This window comes from Thalassophryne amazonica, chromosome 19 (genome assembly GCF_902500255.1).
Source record: "Thalassophryne amazonica chromosome 19, fThaAma1.1, whole genome shotgun sequence".
Classification (NCBI taxonomy): Eukaryota; Metazoa; Chordata; class Actinopteri; order Batrachoidiformes; family Batrachoididae; genus Thalassophryne; species Thalassophryne amazonica.
The window spans coordinates 11,358,726-11,380,872 of NC_047121.1; the positions used below are offsets into that span (position 1 = coordinate 11,358,726).

Consider the following 22,147-nt stretch of genomic DNA (forward strand, 5'->3'; position numbering starts at 1 on the left):
GGACCACTTTTGTCACTACGACTGCTCACATACATTTTTCAGCATCATGGAGAACGATGTCCTGGCAATATGGCACTCCTTTGTCCTTCAGGCCATCAGACTGTACAACTCCTCACTCAGGGGGAGGACGAGTAACAGGAAGACAGAGGACAGCAAGGAGAAAAACAGTAGTCGCCAGTAAGCCAGTAGTGAGTATTTCAGAATTAGTATTTCTGAAATACTATTAGTATTAGTATTTAGAATTAGTACAACCCCTGGCAAAAATTATGGAATCACCGGCCTCGGAGGATGTTCATTCAGTTGTTTAATTTTGTAGAAAAAAAGCAGATCACAGACATGACACAAAACTAAAGTCATTTCAAATGGCAACTTTCTGGCTTTAAGAAACACTATAAGAAAGAAGAAAGAAGAAGAAGAAAAAGAAGAAGAAAAAAAAGAAGAAAAAAGATTGTGGCAGTCAGTAATGGTTACTTTTTTAGACCAAGCAGAGGAAAAAAAAATATGGAATCACTCAATTCTGAGGAAAAAATTATGGAATCACCCTGTAAATTTTCATCCCCAAAACTAACACCTGCATCATATCAGATCTGCTCGTTAGTCTGCATCTAAAAATGAGTGAACACACCTTGGAGAGCTGTTGCACCAAGTGGACTGACATGAATCATGGCTCCAACACGAGAGATGTCAATTGAAACAAAGGAGAGGATTATCAAACTCTTAAAAGAGAGTAAATCATCACGCAATGTTGCAAAAGATGTTGGTTGTTCACAGTCAGCTGTGTCTAAACTCTGGACCAAATACAAACAACATGGGAAGGTTGTTAAAGGCAAACATACTGGTAGACCAAGGAAGACAAAGCGTCAAGACAGAAAACGTAAAGCAATATGTCTCAAAAATCAAAAAATGTACAACAAAACAAATGAGGAACGAATGGGAGGAAACTGGAGTCAACATCTGTGACAGAACTGTAAGAAACCGCCTAAAGGAAATGGGATTTACATACAGAAAAGCTAAACGAAAGGCATCATTAACACCTAAACAGAAAAAAACAAGGTTACAATGGGCTAAGGAAAAGCAATTGTGGACTGTGGATGACTGGATGAAAGTCATATTCAGTGATGAATCTCAAATCTGCATTGGGCAAGGTGATGATGCTGGAACTTTTGTTTGGTGCCTTTCCAAAGAGATTTATAAATATGACTGCCTGAAGAGAACATGTAAATTTCCACAGTCATTGATGATATGGGGCTGCATGTCAGGTAAAGGCACTGGGGAGACGGCTGTCATTACATCATCAATAAATGCACAAGTTTACGTTGATATTTTGGACACTTTTCTTATCCCATCAATTGAAAGGATGTTTGGGGATGATGAAATCATTTTTAAAGATGATAATGCATCTTGCCATAGAGCAAAAACTGCAAAAACATTCCTTGCAAAAAGACACATAGGGTCAATGTCATGGCATAGGGTCAATGTCAATGAGCAGATCTGATTTGATGCAGGTGTTAATTTGGGGGATGAAAATTTACAGGGTGATTCCATAATTTTTTCCTCAGAATTGAGTGATTCCATATTTTTTTCCTCTGCTTGGTCTAAAAAAGTAACCGTTACTGACTGCCACAATCTTTTTTTCTTGATTTCTTATAGTGTTTCTTAAAGCCAGAAAGTTGCCATTTGAAATGACTTTAGTTTTGTGTCATGTCTGTGATCTGCTTTTTTTCTACAAAATTAAACAACTGAATGAACATCCTCTGAGGCCGATGATTCCATAATTTTTGCCAGGGGTTGTATCAGTAATTAGTATTTGCAAACTGTTTTTTTTATTTCACTTTTGATACTCTGTGTGCCTCTTACCCTGTGTGCTGCTATACAGTGCTGCTGGAATCTTCCCAAGGGATCAAGAAAATTATATCTAATCTAATCTCACATTTGGATGTTGATTAATGATCATCTTACCTTCAGACTTCCTTTACGAAAACCTGATTCTTCCTTCACATTTTTGTTGTCTGTGTTTCCTTCGCATAAACACCCATTTAAATCCACAGTTATAAACACACTGTCATCACGAAGCACTCTGTTTGTGAGATCGCCAATCTCCTTCAGGAAATCCCCTTTCTCCACCTCCAAGCAAACAACCTGAGGATGCACTCCTGCTTATTCAGCGTCCTTCACATTTACCTTGAGTTTCATGGAATTCACCCTGTTTGAGAAGCGTGTGACCTCTATAACTAACTACTGTCCCAGCTCCGCCTGAAAAATGATGCACGCATGGACTGCCCATCCAGTCCAAGGTAGTATACAGATTCTGGTTTTCAAGTCCCTTGCTGTCCTTCTCTTGCATTTTGTCACAGTCGCAAACCTTTTACAACCCCTGCAAACCCCACAATTTTGGGATTTGGCAAAATATGAATATTGTCAGCATAACTCCTTGGAAACTGCTTCATGCATAGGTACCAACCTGACTCCAGAAAGGGCAAAGAGGGTGCAGGTTTCTTTGTAACCACCAACTCCAGCAGGTGAGCTCACTGATTAACAGCAGACAGGATGAGTTCATCATTGAAGTCATCTGGTGGAGTTGGTGGTTACAAAGGAACCTGCACCCTCTTCTCCCTTTCTGGAGTCAGGTTGACTGACACCTATGTTCATGTATTTCAGTTAAACATCACACAGTGGTAGTGTACCATGTGAAGATGTGCATGAATGAAAAATAATTCTGGTCCAGTGTCTTCCATTGCAATAATAAGATATTTGTGTTTAATTGGTGTGTCATACTGTATTTGTCAGTTACATTTACAGAGGTTGGAAAGTTTAATTCATTGCTGTTTCATCACAAACGATTTATTACTTCCTATTACTATTTATTTATTACATGCAAGCAAGCTTACATTCAGAGATCTTGCATTCATTCATCTTCATCTCCTTCCTCTTGTCTTGCACATCTCTGTCCTGTCTTCACCATGTTTTAAACAATACAAAATTTCCATTTTCACACCGTTGGACAGTCCAGGCAGTTGGTGCTATTGCAGGTCCTGATCAACACATTATGTGCCACCCAGCTCAACACCGCACTAAAAACACTGCATTAAAAATCTACATCATTGTGAAACCGACATCATTGTTTATTTCTCCTCTGTGAGATCAATAAAGTTTATCTTTATCTTATCTTAAAGGATCAATCAATCAATCAACTTTTTTCTTATATAGCGCCAAATCACAACAAACAGTTGCCCCAAGGCGCTCAAGATCTTACCACGTAGGCTCAGGAAAACATCCGAAAACCATTGGCAGTTAACACAGTTCATCGCTACATCTACAAGTGCAAGTTAAAACTCTACCATGCAAAGCAAAAGCCATACATCAACAACATCCAGAAACGCCGCCGCCTTCTCTGGGCCTGAGCTTATTTGAAATGGACAGACACAAAGTGGAACAGTGTGCTGTGGTCTGATGAGTCCACATTTCAGATTGTTTTTGGAAATCATGGACGTCGTGTCCTCCGGACAAAAGAGGAAAAATTCCATCCAGATTGTTACCAGCACAAAGTTCAAAAGCCAGCATCTGTGATGGTATGGGGGTGTGTTAGTGCCCACGGCATGGGCACCTTACATATCTGTGATGGCACCAAAACAACACATGCTGTCTTCCAAGAAACGTCTTTTTCAGGGACATCCCTGCTTATTTCAGCAAGACAATGCCAAGCCACATTCTGCACGTGTTACAACAGTGTGGCTTCGTAGTAAAAGAGTGCGGGTACTAGACTGGCCTGCCTGCAGTCCAGACCTGTTGACCATTGAAAATGTGTGACGCATTATGAAGCGCAAAAAACAACAATGGAGACCCCAAACTGTTGAATAACTGAAGTCGTACAACAACCAAAAATGGGAAGGAATTCCACCTACAAAGCTTCAACAATTAGTGTCCTCAGTTCCCAAAAGCTTATTGAGTGTTGTTAGAAGGAAAGATGTAACACAGTGGTAAACATACCACTGTCCGAACTTTTTTGAAACGTGTTGCAGGCATCCATTTCAAAATGAGCAAATATTCACACAAAAACAAAGAGGTTCATCAGTTTGAGCATTAAATATCTTGTCTTTGTGGTGTATTCAATTGAATATAGGTTGAAGAGGATTTGCAAATCATTTTATTCTGTTTTTAATTTATACTCGAGATGTGTTGCACTGCATGAGGCAAATGGTGGTCACACCAGATACTGACTGGTATCCCCCCCCCAATAAAACAAAGCTGCACCTTTCAGAGTGGCCTTTTATTGTGGACAGTCTAAGGCACACCTGTGCACTAATCATGGTGTCTAATCAGCATCTTGATATGGCACACCTGTGAGGTGGGATGGATTATCTCAGCAAAGGAGAAGTGCTCACTATCACAGATTTAGACTGGTTTGTGAACAATATTTGAGGGAAATGGTGATATTGTGTATGTGGAAAAAGTTTTAGATCTTTGAGTTCATCTCATACAAAATGGGAGCAAAACCAAAAGTGTTACGTTTATATTTTTGTTGAGTGTACATTTTACACAATGTCCCAACTTCATTGGAATTGTGGTTGTGTATCAATTAACACGGGATGACCATGCTTGCACATGGCTCATGGTTGCTGACATGAGAAAGAAAAGAAAAAACAAAACAAAAAGGATAATCCCAGCTGCCACAGACAGGTGCGTCCAGTCCACTGACCATGGGTGCACATGCCTCACAGCCACTGGCCTGATATTTTTTCCTGTTGTGGTGCTAATTTTCCACAAAAAAAAACAAAAAAACAAAAAGACTAATCCCAGCTGTCATAGACTGTTGTAAATTCAAGTGACATGCAATATATATATATATATATATATATATATATATATATATACGAGGTCTATTAGAAAAGAAACTGACCGTTTTATTTTTTTAAAAAACTACATGGATTTGATTCATATGTTTTTACGTCAGCCAAGCTTGAACCTTCGTGCGCATGCGTGAGTTTTTCCATGCCTGTCGGTGACGTCAATCACCTGTGAGCATGCCTTATGGGAGGAGTGGTCCAGTCCCCTTGTCGGATTTTCATTGTCTGAGAAGTTGCTGAGAGACTGGCACTGTGCTTCATCAAAATTTTTTCCAAAACTGTGAGGCACATCCGAGTGAATAACATTCGAGAAATTAAGCTGATTTTCGCGACAAGAAAAACACCTCCGTGTTGATAACCATTTGTAAAATCCAGGCGGCTTTTGGTGGCTTTCAGTTGAGTATCTGAGAAATTGTTTAACAGCAGGGCATGTTCCAACTTGTCCTTAAGGCTTGTTAAGTTGGTACCCCTATATTTTATGTAGACATATTTGGTCAGAAATAAATGCAATCAAAGCAATTTTTTAATCAGAATTTTTTTTAAATGTCCAAAGTTATTTGGCAACATGAACAACACAAAATGGGTCATTTCATAAAGTGCAACAAAAATCCTGACATAAAAAATCTACTGGACATAATTATTGGCACCCTTTGATGATTTTACAATAAATCATCTCCTTTACAGCCAGTTTTCTATAGACAAGTCAGGGGATGGATACATGAACATTTCCAAGTCACTGAGTATGTCAGTGCAGAGAATTATGACATAAACAACAAGGAGATCCCAGAAAAATACACATACACACTAACAGTCAGTAACAGTGTGTGTTGATGGCAGGTTTCAGTCGTTGAGGTGGAAGATTTCCCAAAGGTCATTCCAAACCAGCTAAACCTCCAGTTTCAGGTATAGCAAAATATGTAAATCAAATATATTACATATGTTTCTAATAAACAGCACAGCCTTAGGTTACTCAGATGCATAAGTAATTTGTAAATTATTTCATTTTGAAAATCATTGCTCGTTGCAGTACTGAAACCCACCAGTGCTCAACTGCGCCTCATGACTGATCTGCAGAATTACAGCTAATGGATTTCACTCACTCTCACGTAAATGGGTTGGTATGTAACTGGAGCGATGAAGTACTATTGGCCATGTTTCTTGTAGTTGCGTCCTTCCTAATGCAACTTGAAGAGGCTCTTCAGTGTAAATTCCCTTTCACCAGCCCAACAGTGATTAAAATGACCATTATGTATTTAAAGACTCACAGTAATGGCCTGTGTCAGCCGTGTCTTTGTATGAGAAAGGCATAATGGGGTATCGTGTATCAACCTTTTAGCATGTGTGAAATATATGCATGTGAATAAGTATTGTTCCATTCGAAGTTCTGAGCCATAAAGAAGGTGCATTCAGGTCTGTATGTATTTGAACATTGACGTAATTTGTTGTAATTTTTCTTCTGTACATGAATAAAATGGAGTTGAAAGGAAGTAGGGAAGAAGTGACTGAAGTAAGGGATTAAAAAAAACATTCACCATTTAGTATTTGCAGCCACTTTCTTTTTCATAAGGTATATATCTGTAGTTAATATTTATGTATGATCACCACACTAGGTTGGCAGCTATTGGCAGGTACGGGCCAATGAAGGCACAGGAGTCAACACGTAAATCATATTGAAAAGTATACAACAAACATTATTTTTCTGATCATAAAGATTCCAAAAAGGTATAATTTGACTGAATGTTATAGAGTTAAAGGGTAAAACAACAATAATGGTGAAAATTAAAGTTTTAGTTTGTACAGGAGTCAAAAGTGAAAGCTGCTTCCATTTTGGTAAAGAAAAAAAAATGAAAGTGTTGCAAATTATTGGTTGGGCTAAAGCCCCAAGGAAAAGTATGAGGAGCTGACACTATAAGATTGTGTTCGACTACAGTCCTTTTCTCATCCACAAAATGAGTTCCTTGTCAGCTGATGTCTGCCAAGTTCATCAGAAAATGTTGCCATTTTGTCATCTGCTTGTCCTTTATTTTCCTGTGGCTGTCCAACAGTTCATTCTGGGCTTCTGATTGGCCAAATCTCCATCACAAGTGGAAAAAGGACTGAGGCAGCAACATCGAGTGCAGCTCCATGTTTTAAAGAAAAACAGTACTCTCTCTGTCTCTCACTCACTCACTCACTCACTCACTCACTCACTCACTCACTCACTCACTCACTCACTCACTCACTCACTCACTCACTCACTCACTCACTCACTCACTCACACACACACACTCTCTCTCTCTCTCTCTGTGAGTTTTTGTCTTTCTTTTTCTGTCTCTGTCTCAGTTTCTGTTTCTCTCTCAGAGCATTATCGGTGAGGATGTCATGGTTTCAGACCATGGAAAACTGTGCTCAAATCCATCATAAATGTCTATAAACCAGGAAAATCCTTCTGCTCAGTGCAGATCTCCATGTAAATGTGATATAATCTGTTCATTAGTGCCCCAACTCCATGGCAGACTGAGGAATTTGCCAACAACAAAATATTTAAATACGTAACTAATCGTTTTGCTCTGTAAATCAGAGTATGACACAGCTTTAAACAGGTATAGTTTGCACAATCTGTCATGCTTGGTTATTATGTTACGGGGTAACATTTGTCATAGTAACATTGGTCTAGTGGGTAAGGCGTTGGGCTTGAGACCAGAACATCCTTGGTTCAAATCCACGTCATCATAGATAGTCCAGACTACCTTTTTGGAATCCCTGTGATTAGACAAATTATGTTATATATTTCACAAAATGATTGGAGCATTTGTTAATTTTGTTTCCTCTGTAATCCTTTGTTGACCCTTACATGGCTACAGCTGCCACCCTGGATGGTTATCGTACATTTTTGTGTAGGCTATGGTATACCGAGGATGGATTGGAAGTGCTGTTTGGGAAACTTAAGTGGTATCATTTAGGTCAAAATTGGCTTTTGGTTCATGGAATAGTGACGAAAATGCCATTAGAAAAGTTTGGCCACACTGAGTGGTAGTAGCCAGCCTATCTGGCTTAATTAGGACTAAATTCCTAAGTGCTGAATATGATATTTTTGTTAAAACCCTTTAATTAAAGCTGAAAGTGTACACTGTTAGCACATGTTGATTGTTTAATTTAAGCTCTGTTGTCGTGGTGTCACTGTCCAAATATTTATGGACCTGAATGTAGCTGAGTTGTTTGTGATTCATGATATTACATCCAGGAATAACATCAAGGGCAGCCAATTCACAAACCTACGACACAGAGGTTTTCATTTGATCTCAGTGATTTGAGCCCTGAAACATGCGTTTTGGCAGCCGCATGCATGTAAAAAAACGCTGCTTTCTCAGTTGCTTAATTTGGCCATATGTGTGCGCTGTAGATTTACACAGTTAATTACCTCCAGTGAAAAAGTCATGTGGTCACTGGTGTTGGTTTGCTTGTTTATTTCTCTGTTTAGCAATGAGATACTGCAAACGTGAATAGACAGATTTTAATTAAACTTAATGGAGACATGGAATATGGGTCAAGGTTTTTATGAAAACTTTTGAGGAGGTATGATGTCTTCATATCAACAGGTCTTCCTGCCTCCTACTTTAATTAAGATTTTGTGGTTGAATCTTTCCATCAACTTTCAGGGAAAAAAATGGTTCAATTAAAATGTCTGAATCACTTTTTGTTTAAATATTACATTATATTAGCTCTACTTCTTTGTGTGAAAGTGTAATAGTTTTTTGGGGTAAGTAAGACCTGTACAGGCCCTGAGGCTCATCGGGCCCGTGCTTATCCCCCAATGCCGCAGCTTGAAGTCTGTGGATGAAAGGCTGCATCTGGTGGGCACTAACTCTTCATTCTGAGAACTGGGACAACATGGATATTCAGTATGTCTTATTTAAGATTAATTGACAAGATGATATGAATATGAAGGGCATCGACTCAAACATCAGTTAATTATTAGATCCTCACTCTTTTCTGGCTGCAGTTATTTTCGTCAGCTTTCAAAGATGTTGATCATTGAATACATCATAGTTTTTGGGGGGACAACTCCACCTGCTGAATGTTGATGAGGTCCACTTTGTGCCACTAAAATAGCCCTGAACCATCAAGTGTCTGTGTGCTCAGACACCTTGCTATCAAAACCAACATGAACTTTTTCAGCAATTTGAGCTACAGCAGCTCTTCTTTTGGATTAGACCACATCAGATCTCACTCCTTGGACTGTTTTTGGTGGGTACTGACCCACGACCAGAATGGATAAAAATAATAAATATCTTTATTTATTTATTTTGTGACTTTGACGATAACGATAATTAGATGATATTTTTTGTGTTTGTAAAAGTCTTAGTACTAGTAGGTATTACATTTTGCTTCCTAATGGCATTAATGTACACAATATTTAAGTAAAATGGCTATTTACTTTATTTAACCTTAATCATTCAGGTAAAAATAATACAAAACATTAAGCACAGGTGTGAATATTACTTGGATCAGAAAGTTTGGTTTGCGTGTTGTGCAGACAACTTAGGTGATTTTAGGCTTTTCTTTGGCAGCGCAGTCTCAAAACGTTTCATATTCTTCATATTCCAGGCTGTGGTAGGTTTGCAGGTGATGACAAGTTTTTTATCAAGCAGTTTTTAACAGCAAACAGCTTTTCCTTTTTTTTTTTTTTTTTTTTTTTACGCGACATCCATCTTTTCCAATCCAAACCAGCTCGTGCGGTTGGTCCACATTTAGCAACTAAATTTGATGAGCTTGCTAGACTGGAGGTGTCTACATGTTATCTGTAGCAGGTTTCCACTCATTTTTTACAGTCTCAGTTATGCATAGAGCTAACCTGTGTTGCAGTGATGCTCTGCAAGAGATCATGTGACTCTGCAATTTGCCAGATACAGCTGATGATTTCCAGTTCCAAGGCTGCTCATAAACCACCTTCAGCCAGCAGAATAAAATTCAAAGCTTCCCAATCTGGGGGTGACAGCCAATCAGAGTAGAGAGGCGTCACTGGCTCGTCTTTCTCTTACTGCTAACTCAACGTAGCGGAATCTGTTCCCAAACCGCTGCGTTTCTGTGTAAATATATTATGTAAAAGCTTGTGAGAAATAAACACCGTTAACAGGTACATGCTCATATGGCCGAGGATATTTTAGCATTACATTATATTATTTTATTGACACTTTGTCTCATCTCCAATAGGCTGATGAATATATGGAAATGTGAGTTTACTCCCTTAGATCTTACAAGTGTGTGCGCGCACATGTGTTGTGACCCCTGTGTGAGGTCAAGTGGAACCATGGATGTGAGGTGGTGCTGACCCTCATTTGCTGACACCGACACTGGACAACACGGCTATTAAATCCTGTGTCGAGGGAGAAACCGAGGTGGAAAGAACTGGGACAAAGGTAATATAATAAGACGGGGAAGATAAAGCACGCTTGGAGTAAATGGTCGAGACTGATCTTAGACCTGTCTGAATGGGGAGAGATGGCACAAAGAAAGAGAGGCAGATGTATATAAGGAAAGAGAGAGGGCTTGATGAGGAGAGAGGGAACACAGAGAGAATGGAAAGGAGGAGAGAGAGCCTGGCAGTGGAGACTGATTCCTTCAGTGCTGATGAGAATGCTAATCTGCTTCACTCCCGCCTCCCTCCTCATATCACACTCTCCTCTCCCTCCTTCCCTCGATCTGTCAGAGAGTGATGTGTTCATCTCAAGTCATGTCCAGCTGCAGTACGGACCTCTCTCATTCACCCACTCACTCACTCACAGCATGTTTTTGTTGTGCGTGTGTGTGTGTGTGTGTGTGTGTGTGTGTGTGTGTGCGCATAAGAGAAAATCATTCACGTATGCATATCAGCGTACGCGATTAAAAACAGGATGTGTGCATTTGTGTCTGCGTGTGCTTGTCTCATCAATTAGAATCACTGGTGGAATTGAGTGAGCGCGTCTCCGTCGGCTCGCTACACACCCACACACCTTGTCCTGCACATCTGCTCAGACACACACAGACACACACACACACACACACACACACACACTGCTCAGGAGTCTACAGCTAGCATAAATGCACAGCAATGTGACAGACAGCACAGTGTTGGTGTCACTTGCATCCTCAATGAACGCGTCCCTGAGTATTGCATGTACCACCTTGTTAGGGCCTCTAATTTGGTTAGAGCGCTAATGAAGCTGGGAACCGGGGATGCACGAAGCTCAGGCGTTGCTGTTGCACCGCTCGTGGAACCGCAAAGAGGAAACTCCAGGCGTTCATCTGATCAGGTGCTTTCAGGAGCTTCTGTTCAGTAAAGGGAAAGTCAGGACACGTGAGCAGTTCTCTGAAGATCTGAAGGCATCAACACCCAGGTCTGTCACACCAGTTACTTAATTGTTTCAGTACGCAACCAGGTCCTTATTCTGGGGTTACATATAAGTCACGAATGCCTTGAATCTAAATTTGTGACTGAGGATTACAAATTTGAATTGAACTTGATGATTCGGGGCAGAGGCGTCAGGAACTGTCGCAATCTGTTACCATGTGTTACCATTAATGGTACGAATCACCACGAATCATTATGGTCATGGACCCTAGTAATGTCCCGCTCTGTTGTGCACTGCTGTGCGCCATTGCAAATCATCACGTGAAAGTGCGTGACAAGTCGTGTCAGTTCTTGACAGCTTTTCGTGTCAATTCGTAACAACGCATGACAGTATGGACTTCAAGAACCATCAAGAATACAATTACAAATGCTGTCACGCTCTATTATGAATCACCACAAATTGACATGTTGAGTTACAACTCCATGAATTGAGGGTCATTTATGATATTCATGGCTGTGTGTATGTGTAGATGTAGGTAGGTATATATATATATATACAGTGAGGAAAATAAGTATTTGAACACCCTGTGATTTTGCAAGTTCTCCCACTTAGAAATCATGGAGGGGTCTGAAATTTTCATCTTAGGTGCATGTCCACTGTGAGAAACATCCAGAAATCACATTGTATGATTTTTTAAATAATTTATTTGTATGTTACTGCTGCAAATAACTATCTGAACACCTGTGAAAATCAATGTTAATATTTGGTACAGTAGCCTTTGTTTGCAATTGCAGAGGTCAAACATTTCCTGTAGTTTTTCACCAGGTTTGCATACACCGCAGCAGGGATTTTGGTCCACTCCTCCATACAGATCTTCTCCAAATCTTTCAGCTTTGGAGTTTCAGCTCCCTCCAAAGATTTTCTATTGATTTCAGGTTTGGAGACTGGCCAGGCCACTCCAGGACCTTGAAATGCTTCTTACGGAGTCCCTCCTGAGTTGCCCTGGCTGTGTGTTTGGGGTCATCGTCATGCTGGAAGACCCAGCCATGACCCATCTTCAATGCTCTTACTGAGGGAAGGAGATTGTTTGCCAAAATCTCGCAATACATGACCCCATCCATCCTCTCTTCAATACGGTGCAGTCGTCCTGTCCCCTTTGGAGAAGAGCACCCCCAGAGTATGATGTTTCCACCCCCATGCTTCACGGTTGGGATGGTTTTCTTGGGATTGTTCTCATCCTCTAAACATGGTAAGTGGAGTTGATTCCAAAAAGCTCTATTCTGGTCTCATCTGACCACATGACCTTCTCCCATGCCTCCTCTGGATCATCCAGATGGTCACTGGTGAACTTCAAACAGGCCTGGACATGTACTGGCTTGAGCACGGGGACGTGGCTGCCCTGCAGGTTTTTAAACCATGATAGCATCATGTGTTACTAATGTAATCTTTGTGATTGTGGTCCCAGCTCTCTTCAGGTCATTGACCAGGTCCTCCTGTGTAGTTCTGAGCTTTCTCAGAATCATCCTTACCCCACAAAGTGAGATCTTGCATGGAATCCCAGACCGAGGGAGATTGACAGTCATCTTGTGTTTAATAATAATAATAATAATAATAAATAATCCTAACAGTTGTTGTCTTCTTCATCTTGCATGGAATCACAGACCCATGTCTTCTACCAAGCTGCTTGCCTGTTGTCCTGTAGTCCATCCCAGCCTTGTGCAGGTCTACAGTTTTGTCCCTGGTGTCCTTAGACAGCTCTTTGGTCTTGGCTATGGTGGACAGGTTGGAGTGTGATTGATTGAGTGTGTGAACAGGTGTCTTTTATACAAGTAACAAGTTCAAACAGGTGCAATTAATACAGGTAAAGAGTGCAGAATAAGAGGGCTTCTTAAATAAAAATGAACAGATTTGTGTGAACCAGAATTCTTGCTGGTTGGTAGGTGTTCAAATACTTATTTGCAGCAGTAACATACAAATAAATTATTAAAAAAATCATACATTGTGTTTTTGGATTTTTTTTTTTTGATTATGTCTCTCACAGTGGACATGCACCTAAGATGAAAATTTCAGACCCCTCCATGATTTCTAAGTAGGAGAACTTGCAAAACCGCAGGGTGTTCAGATACTTATTTTCCTCACTGTATATATATATATATATATATATATATATATATATATATATACGTGTGTGTATATATAGTCACTGTTACAGCCATTTTTCTTTAGACACATAGATGGATACATGAATATTTTAAAGTCAGTGAATATGTCTTAATCTTCATTTACGCCATCTGTTAAGAAACACAAATAATACAGTACCGGATGATAAAATGTGTCTGAAGCAGGCAGTTCTTACAAACTGACTTGCTTTGCAAGAAAGGGACTAATGAGGAAAGCCACCAAGACACACATGGCAAGTTTAAAAGTTGCACAGAAAAAAGTTGCACAATGCAAAGTTCCACCAACCACAGGAGAAACTTTGCATTGTGCAACGTTTGTCTGTTGCATCCCCAGTTCCACATCTTCATGGTGGATTGTGCAGGGAAGGCAAAAATTACAAAAAATTGCGCCACTGTCCAACTACTGATGTTGGTACAATGGAACCAACATCAGTTGAGTGTCTCTGATGAAATGCTGAGTGCGAGCCTTCCACACAGCTTGAACCACAACTGGCTTTTCTCCCAGTTACAGTCTGGCTTCTGGAAATGAATAACAATCATGTTGTACAGTAAACATGAAGGATTGGTTGAATTTTCCCCAACAGCTTTTAACTGTTTCTGTGCAAAATGTGAGTAGCAGCGCTGCGCTCCAACTCTCAGAGCCAGCTGTCCTCCCTCATTAGTAAGAGCTCAGTTTGTCAGACGATGTAATGCTGAACCTATTCATGGATTGGTCGATCAACCTGTCAATCACAGGTTTGTAAATTATGAATTACAGTAAAAACACAGTTTTCCTTCAGAGAATGTTTGCGGAATACATTTCTGACACTGCTTTGTGCTACCAATGCTGCCTAAAAGTAGTTTTAGAGCATCTCGTAAATGATCACTTTAATAAAGCATGAACTTTTCTGATGTGTGGACGTGCTTTTATTTCACAGAATTGTGCATTCAAGGCCACAGCAACATCCCCGCTTCTCCCCCATCTGCCACCCTTTCTTCTCTTCTTCTACTGCATATGTTCTCCCTCTTTTTATCCCCTCTGCTCATCTCGCTCTCTTCTTATCCTCCCGCTCTGTTGGCCTGCGTCTTTCCCACCCGCTCTCCGTCTCTTCTCTAGCTGAAATAATGAGTGTACCAGAGAGCTGCGCAGCGACGGGGCGATCGATGATCCCTGCTCCAGCAGGCAGAGACGGGAAAGACAGAACATCAGGTAGAACTGAAAGAAGGAGAAAGATGAGGATTAAAAACCACAGATAGTCAGAGAGGGCCAAAACTGCAGCCATGCACTCTTGGAGTGCCACTTCTTGGAGGTGTTGATGCGTCACAGTTTCAGTCAAAGGTGATTTATAAAAGTTGCCTGTTGAATTAATTGGATTCTATTTGGTAGTGTTGCCAGGTGAAGTAATACGTACTGTAGGAAGCTTGATAAACATGCAACATCCGTATTTTTTGTTGTTGTTATGGTTGTTTTTTGTAATGTGTGGGGGCCAAAAGTACCATCATTTCTGGACTATAAGCCGCTACTTTTTTCACACGTTTTGAACACTGCAGCTTAAACAGTCATGTGGCTAATTTATGGATTTTTACAGGCTTTCTCATAAGTCGAAATACGTCAATTGATGCTGTCGATTAATTGGCTGAAAGCCGCGGTCCTCATGCAACGTCAGTTCACACACACAGCAATATAAAGTCTTACCTGTTAGTTTAGTGGATTCATCAACACGTCCTGAAGAAAATAATGTCCGAAAATACTTTAATTCCAGTCCCTCTGGCACTTAGCGCTACAGTTGCGCCTCTGTCACTCAGCGGAGCCCCCCCCCCCCCCTTCCCCACAGTGTCTCTGTCTTTGCGCTACAAGTTGGAAAAGTCACAGCGCCTTAAAGTCTCATTTACCACCAGGTGATCCTGGCAACACGCAAAGACAATTTCTCATGATATAAAAAGAAAAAAAAAAGTTAAAATTACTCTTTTGTCCGTGTGGAGAGACGCGACACCATGCGCGCACGCTGGATGAGGTGCTCATTAAAAACAGCGTTTACAGTACATATTTAATTAAAAGTTTAAAAAGCTTTCTGTCTTGCATCTTTCTGTGTAAATATCTCATATTACAACATGGAGACCCACGGCTTATAGACAAGTGTGGCCTATTTATGTACAGTTCCTTTTTTCTTTTTAAAATTGGTGGGTGTGGCTTATATTCACGTGCGCTCTATAGTCTGGAAATTGTGGTACCGTATTGTTTAGGAGTATAAGTCACACTTGTTGAAAATTTCTCTTGAAGAGGAAAAACTCATATACAAGTAGTAGTAGTATAAGTATTTTCTTTAGTGCATTGATTACCAGAAAAGCCCAATATACAGTGAGGAAAATAGTATCTGAACACCCTGCGGTTTTGCAAGTTCTCCCACTTAGAAATCATGGAGGGGTCTGAAATTTTCATCTTAGGTGCATGTCCACTGTGAGAGACATAATCTAAAAAAAAACATCCGGAAATCACAATGTATGATTTTTTAATAATTTATTTGTATGTTACTGCTGCAAATAAGTATTTGATCCCCTACCAACCAGCAAGAATTCTGGCTCACACAGACCTGTTAATTTTTCTTTTAGAAGTCCTCTTATTCTGCACTTTTTACCTGTATTAATTGTACCTGTTTGAACTTGTTACCTGTATAAAAGACACCTATTCACACACTCAATCAATCACACTCTAACCTGTCCACCATAGCCAAGACCAAAGAGCTGCCTAAGGACACCAGGGACAAAACTGTAGACCTGCACAAGGCTGGGATGGACTACAGGACAACAGGCAAGCAGCTTGGTAGAAGACATGGGTCTGTGATTCCCTGCAAGATCTCACTTTGTGGGTAAGGATGATTCTGAGAAAGCTCAAAACTACACAGGAGGACCTGGTCAATGACCTGAAGAGAGCTGGGACCACAGTCACAAAGATTACATTAGTAACACATGATGCTGTCATGGTTTAAAATCCTGCAGGGCAGCAAGGTCCCCCTGCTCAAGCCAGCACATGTCCAGGCCCATTTGAAGTTCACCATTGACCATCTGGATGATCCAGAGGAGGCATGGGAGAAGGTCATGTGGTCAGATGAGACCAGAATAGAGCTTTTTGGAATCAACTCCACTTACCATGTTTAGAGGATGAGAACAACCCCAAGAAAACCATCCCAACCGTGAAGCATGGGGGTGGAAACATCATACTCTGGGGGTGCTATTCTGCAAAGGAGACAGGGTGACTGCACCGTATTGAAGGAAGGATGGATGGGGTCATGTATTGCGAGATTCCCTTAATAAGAGCACAAAAGATGGGTCATGGCTGGGTCTTCCAGCATGACAATGACCCCAAACACACAGCCAGGGCAACTAAGGAGGGGCTCCGTAAGAAGCATTTCAAGGTCCTGGAGTGGCCTGGCCAGTCTCCAGACCTGAACTCAATAGAAAATCTTTGGAGGGAGCTGAAACTCCAAACCAGAAAGATCTAGTGCAGATCGTTATGGAGGGGTGGACCAAAATCCCTGCTGCAGTGTGTGAAAACCTGGTGAACAACTACAGGAAATGTTTGACCTCTGTAATTGCAAACAAAGGCTACTGTATTTCTGTGAAGGCTCTCAGTTGTCCAGGTGGTTTCCATAGTAGAGAAGCTTGAATCTTCGACTAGACTGGGTTGCTTGACGCAAGGACATTTTGCTTCAAATCGACGCAAGGACATTTTGCTTCAAATCGCAGAAGCTTCCTCGCTTCTGCGATTTGAAGCAAAACGTCCTTGCGTCAAGCAACCCAGTCTAGTCGAAGATTCCAGCTTCTCTACTAAACGCTACTGTACCAAATATTAACATTGATTTTCACAGGTGTTCAAATACTTATTTGCAGCAGTAACATACAAATTATTTATTAAAAAATCATACATTGTGATTTCTGGATTATTTGTTTTTTGTTTTGTTTTTTTAAGATTATGTCTCTCACAGTGGACGTGCACCTAAGACAAAAATTTCAGACCCCTCCATGATTTCTCAGTGGGAGAACTTGCAAAATCGCAGGGTGTTCAAATACTTATTTTCCTCACTGTAAATAGCTTTCCAAACTAGCAAAAAAAAAAGAAAAAAAATGTGACCAATACTCCAGACAAGGGTTACAGTAAACGTTGCAGTTTAACTCGAATCAGCTTCACCACTCTTAATTTTTTTGATATAATGGCATTTTATCACTTTAATGTGGTCTCATTAAACTGAAACCATTTGAAACCTGCAGCATCTGCTCATACAAACAGTACGCTACCTGTAGCTTGAAAATATGAAATTCAAAAACATTGTGATCAGACTTCATTCACTTCAGTTTTAATATATTTCAAGACGGGAGTTGGTGGGTACAGAACGTTCAAATGAAACATTTGTAAACAGCTGATGACATATTCGGGCCCCACTGAACACAGCTCGGGTTGTCTTCCTTGTGATACAGACTCAACACAGGTGTTTCAAAGGTTTTGAAATGTGTTAAAGCAGAATTTTGAGTTTGCCATCACAAATTTGCCGTATCGATGAATGGTTTTGGTACCATCCCCGGCCACACATTCTATCCATTCTGTACTTCCAGTTTTATTTTGCCGTACTGTTGTTGTGTTGGGTTTCTTCCCGTGTTTGCTAGCGTGCCAGCTGGGTGGAGCACAGTGGTGAACACAGACAGCTAATTTTTGATCATTTATCCAGCATCCACTAACTATCCAGCAGGTGGCAAGACTTGTCTATAGGATATTACATAGGCAAATCAAAGTTGCCATTTTGATCCATCTGGTTCATCAAAGTTCACCAGATGCAACTGGATTTTTCTTAATTATATGTTCTTTTACAACCCCAATTCCAATGAAGTTGGGACATTGTGTAAAATGTAAATAAAAACAGAATACAATGATTTGCAAATCCTCTTCAACCTATATTCAGTTGAATACACCACAAAGACAAGATATTTAATGTTATAACTGATAAACTTTATTTTTTTGTGCGAATATTTGCTCATTTTGAAATGGATGCCTGCAAGACATTTCAAAAAAGTTGGGACAGTGGTATGTTTACCACTGTGTTACATCACCTTTCCTTCTAACAACACTCAATAAGCGTTTGGGAACTGAGGACACTAATTGTTGAAGCTTTGTAGGTGGAATTCTTTCCCATTCTTGCTTGATGTACGACTTCAGTTGTTCAACAGTCCGGGGTCTCCATTGTCATATTTTGCGCTTCATAATGCACCACACATTTTCAATGGGCCACAGGTCTGGACTCCAGGAAGGCCAGTCTAGTCCCCGCACTCTTTTACTACAGAGCCACACTATTGTAACACGTGCAGAATGTGGCTTGGCATTGTCTTGCTGAAATAAGGAGGGACGTCCCTGAAAAAGACGTTGCTTGGATGGCAGCATGTGTTGCTCCATACCTCAGATGGTATGGGCACCAACACACCCCCATACCATCACAGATGCTGGCTTTTGAACTTTGCACTGGTAACAATCTTCCCCTCTTTTGTCCATTGGACACAACATCCATGATTTACAAAAACAATTTGAAATGTGGACTCATCAGACCACAGCACACTTTCCACTTTGGGTCTGTCCATTTCAAATGAGCTCGGGCCCAGAGAAGGTGGTGGTGTTTCTGGATGTTGTTGTTGATGTATGGCTTTCACTTTGCATGGTAGAGTTTTAACTTGCACTTGTAGATGTAGCGACGAACTGTGTTAACTGACAGTGGTTTTCTGAAGTGTTCCTGAGCCCACGCGGTAAGATCCTACACAATGATGTCGGTTTTTAATGCAGTGCCGCCTGAGGGATCGAAGGTCACGGGCATTCAATGTTGGTTTTTGGCCCTGCTGCTTACGTGTAGAAAGTTCTCCAGATTCTCTGATGCTTCTGATTTATATTATGGACTGTAGATGATGAAATCCTTAAATTTCTTGCAATTGAACATTGAGAAAGATTGTTCTTAAACTGTTGGACTATTTTTTTCACGCAGTTGTTCACAAAGTGGTGATCCTCACCACATCTTTGCTTGTGAACGCCTGAGCCTTTTGGGGATGCTCCTTTTATACCCAATCATGACACTCACATGCTTCCAATTTGGTGTTCTTTGAGCATTCATCAACTTTCCCAGTCTTGTGTTGCCCTGTCCCAACTTTTTTGATATGTGTTGCAGGCATCCATTTCAAAATGAGCAAATATTTGCACAAAAACAATAAAGTTTATCAGTTTGAACATTAAATATCTTGTCTTTGTGGTGTATTCAATTGAATATAGGTTGAAGATGATTTGCAAATCATTGTATTATGTTTTTATTTACATTTTACACAACGTCCCAACGTCATTGGAATTGGGGTTGTACTTTGGTCTGTTAGAACATAATAACGTTATTGGGGTTATTGTAGTAGACAATAACGGGTCTACTAAAGCTGGTTGGGACTAACTCACTGACTTAACTACATTTTTCGTGTTTAAGCCTGAAGCTCTTACCAGTGCAAGAGAATTAATCACTCTGTCATGTTTTATTGGCAGTTGGATTCAGTTTTCAATACTCATCAGTGTTCAGGCCCTCAGTGACTCTTTCAGTTGATCCATAAGTGTCTGAGCGTTCTGCATGGATCACTGTTATGGGAGCACAGAGAACCAAAGGCGAGGGGTCTCCTGACTGAACACACTGGTGCATTATGTTACCCACAAAAGCTCCAAAAGAGGGACGGTTGGTTCTGTTAAAATTAATGTTACTCCTACACATCAAAGGAGAACAGAACATACTCATCTCTATGCTATTGGACACCACAGGCAGGAAAATGTTCTTCTGCTCATTATGAGGGATGCTGTCATTGTGAGAGCATTTCATTCTTATCTAAGACAGAGGAAATAACAGTGATTCTGACAATATTTGTCGTGCTTTTGTGATTATTATTTTTGTGACGTAAATGATCAGGCAGGTGGTGTGCCAAAATGCCCGAAAATATTATGACACAATGTCACAAAAAATGATTGTAGTCTTAAGCCCCGTTTACACACAGACGGTAAGAGCTCCCGGAAGCGTCCCGGAAGAGTTTTTGGCCGTCTTAAGGATCACACGCCGTTGTTAATGCCGGCATTAGGGGGCGTGGCTTAGTTCCGGCTTTACCGGGAATCGTCGAAAAAATTATTCAACATGTCGAATAATTCCGGGAGTGCTTCCGGAGACCTCCTGTGACGACAGTGACAACGCGAACAACGGCGTTTGATACTTTTTAATCGCTGTTTCATCCTCCCGCTTCCTGTAGTGCCGCCGTTCTCGTCGCGCTGCGATGACCAATCAGGGACTGAATATGTAGTGACGTGGAGATGTCTGGAGTTTGAAGATGTGAACATGTCCTGTATCTGGTAGCAGCCTGTGAGCAGGACTTATGTCTCTTTTGTCCTTTATTTTACAATCATGACAGAGTTTTTGGAGCAAGCAGCAGCACCACAGCAGCGTGGAGCAGAGGTTTTTTTTTATTTTTATTTTACGTACGTGCACGCGCGAATCGTCCTGGAGATTATTTTGCTTATTAGCTACACAGCTGTATAATAAAGCAAATGGTGACTGGCTTATAAACACAATTATGACAGAGTTTTTTGGGGGAAAGAGCGAGGAGGAGCCCCGCAGCAAACAGCAGCAGCAGGGAGCGGAGTTTCTTTTTTTCTTTCTTTTTTTTACGTGCGCGCGAGCGAATCGTCTGTAGAGAATATTTTATTAATTAACTACACAGATGTATAATAAAACAAATGGTGACTAGTTTCTAAACACAATTATGACAGAGTTTTTTGGGGGAAAGAGCGAGGAGGAGCCCCGCTGCGCGCGCTCCGCCCCTTTCCACCATAAAAACAGCCGGAACTACCGTGAACTTCGGTCTACGCACTACTTGCCGACAAAACCGTCTATGTGTAACCTGGGCTTTATGTGTGACATTTAGTGAAAATAATTTTGAAGAATTCTTTAATGATGCTGACTGGAGAACAGAACAGATCGCTCTGTGTGGGATCGGAGTAGTCTACCAGTATAGGCTGGTGTTTGTCCAGCTGTAAATGGGTACTAGCCTTGACTGGGAATGGATTGGTGTCCAGTCCAGAGGGAGTCATAGACTCTCATCCGCTACACATTGTGCCAGCTGGAGGTATTGAGTAATATTTATACAGGTGGTATGACTGCATTTAATCAGCATAGAAGTAGCACATCCTATACAGGTGTCCTACCCAGGTACTTGAAGGACTTCTATCAGACTTACTTCTTACAGTGCGCTGACTAAATGCACCATTCTGACAGGTGTTGTCGTAGCTGTTTTTGCATTTCATGTTGCTCTTCAGACTTGCTAAGAGAGCTGCTGCTGTTGTCTCCAGGTGTCCAGCACTATCACCCATGAGGGCAAAGGCCAGCTGAAGTTCACTTCAGGCAAGTGGAGTCCTCATCATAACTGCAGCCAGCTCGCCACAGCTAATGACACCGCTATACGAGGCTGGGACCTGCGCACCATGAGGTGAGCTCTGTTTGTAGAAAACACAATATCCCGCTGCGTCATACTGCGTCTTTTATGTTTGTGTTGTTGATGATGATGTTGTTGTTTTTTTTTCTCCTTTTCTTTTTTTTCAATAACGAGCACTGCCCTTATTTCATGCTATTGATCTTTTTTTCTGCAAATTTAAAGTACAGTTGCTTCACTTGATAATATCACATACACTCAGTTAAGCTTGTGTCAGGACAAAGAATCTCAAAGGCATTGATTTATCAGCATCAGGATTGAAAAAGTGTTTCAGCAAAATCAAGTATGTTTTCGCTTTAAA

The 22,147-nt window shown here is 40.8% G+C and overlaps 1 protein-coding gene across 1 annotated transcript in view; it reads left to right on the forward strand.

The window, feature by feature from the left end:
- The window catches only part of eipr1 (EARP complex and GARP complex interacting protein 1), a 188,309-nt gene that overhangs the window by 97,406 nt on the left and 68,756 nt on the right, over positions 1-22,147 (forward strand). The window contains exon 6 of the mRNA XM_034159772.1: positions 21,707-21,843. Within this exon, the coding sequence (XP_034015663.1) occupies positions 21,707-21,843 (137 nt within the window). The remainder of the gene's footprint in view (positions 1-21,706; positions 21,844-22,147) is intronic.